At 56.6% G+C, this 1636-nt stretch overlaps 1 protein-coding gene across 1 annotated transcript; it reads right to left on the reverse strand.

The window, feature by feature from the left end:
• Positions 1–94: 94 nt before the first annotated feature.
• On the reverse strand, positions 95–1296 carry CSUI_011516 (sag-related sequence srs53f; the record flags this gene model as incomplete). The annotated part of the gene is made up of 1 exon (XM_068071614.1): positions 95–1296. A coding segment is annotated over exon 1 (519 nt), but the record flags the coding sequence as incomplete, so codon positions are not given.
• Positions 1297–1636: the final 340 nt, after the last annotated feature.

Below are 1636 nucleotides of genomic sequence, written 5' to 3' on the forward strand. Positions count from 1 at the left end.
TTCTGTAAGTATGCTACGTTGTCGACGGGTGTTGTGTAGTCCGAGCAGGCACCTAGCGTGGTGACTGCTTCTGTAATGTTCACACATCCACTTACTGTCGGCGGGTGGCTTCGCAGGAATTGTGAGCGCAACGATGCACTTCTTGTCGGGGAGGCTGTCTACCTTGGGGAGAGCGCTTGCCTTCTTCGACGAGCACACAAAAAACACCGTTTTCGCCTCTTTCGGCAGCTTTTGTACCGTGACTGTATACTTTTGATCAGGGTTGGCAGCAACTGGACCAGCGACAGCAAGACCCACGTCTGCCCCTACAACAGCGCTGAAGTCCTTGGGAGTGTTGCACGCCTTCTCGTCATAGCATTGGTCAAAGTTTGGGTCATCTGCTTTCTTAGCCGGAAGGAGGTCAGGCACGGTGGATTCACATATGAATGAGACTGTTTTCGAGGTGACGCCCACGGTGACCTGTACTTCTGTCCCCTCAGCCGTGCACTTGTTCTCTTGCCCTGCGCTAGCTGCGGACGCGCCTACGACCATACAGACAAAAACCAGTATTGCGTAAGCACCAGCAGCCTGTGCGCCCACAAGACCCTGGTGCGACCTGGAAAGAGGACTCAGCATACTTCCCTTCAAGACAACAGGAAACACTGGAACCGCTTGCGAAACCGGGATCAGCACCACGCTCTAGCAGCGGGAGCAGCGGCCCGAGACCGTGTGACAGGACCCCAGAAGACACACCTGCTACGCGGGTATGAGCGGACGGGTTACGCAAAGTGTAGCGAAACCAGCGATAATGTAGAGAATTTTCAAAGGAAGGAGCAAGGGACAGCTCGGCGCCGGTTCCTCAACTTCACTTTGACGCGTTGAACAGCAGCTCCATCCCACGCGCTGCCGGACTGCGAGGCTCAAAGCCATCGACGGCCCGCGCTGCAACGGTTTCCCGCAGTTCCCGCTTCCGTGGTTGAGTACCGGGTGCTGACTGTTACCCTACACGGGAGGATAGCCGGCACAGCGGCCCGGGTGCGCTTCGGCTCCTTGAGAGTCAGCACACTACTCTCAGTTGAATTGGCCTTGGGGTTCTTAGCAACAAAATCACCGTAGCACAAGACGTCGATCCGGCAGTCGCAAATCCTCACACGTTCAAAAGTTTTCAGAACTTAGAAATATTCCCCACTTTGGAGGAACCGGGGAACGGTTCACCCTGGCGGAGTCAGACGAGGTGCGCTTCACGGCTTCGCAACGCCCTGGGCGCGTCTGTAACTCCGCCGCTGATTTTGCTTTTCTTTCTTTTGCGACGCCCCTCGCTGTTAACTCCTCGGGTTGCCTTATCCTCGCGCTAGACAGTGAAGATGTAACAGAGGCATTCTGAGCCCCCGATAGCGAAGTACGCGGCATGAAGGCGTACTACAGGATACACATGAATTCCCTCGAAGCGCCCATAACGGTCAAATTTCTCTTGATTTATGGGCGTGTAGCCGTGACGCGAGGGGTAGCCTGCGAGCCCCGCCCCGCTGGGCTACCCGTACCTTCTCGTGTGGCCACTGACCGGGGTTTTCCGACGGTCTTCCCTCGAGACTTGGGAGCTTTACTGCGACCTCCACTTCCGCCGCCGCGGCCGCAGTGGAGGTCGCAGTAAAGCTCC

Source organism: Cystoisospora suis (assembly GCF_002600585.1).
Source record: "Cystoisospora suis strain Wien I chromosome Unknown contig_12768, whole genome shotgun sequence".
Lineage (NCBI taxonomy): Eukaryota > Apicomplexa > Conoidasida > Eucoccidiorida > Sarcocystidae > Cystoisospora > Cystoisospora suis.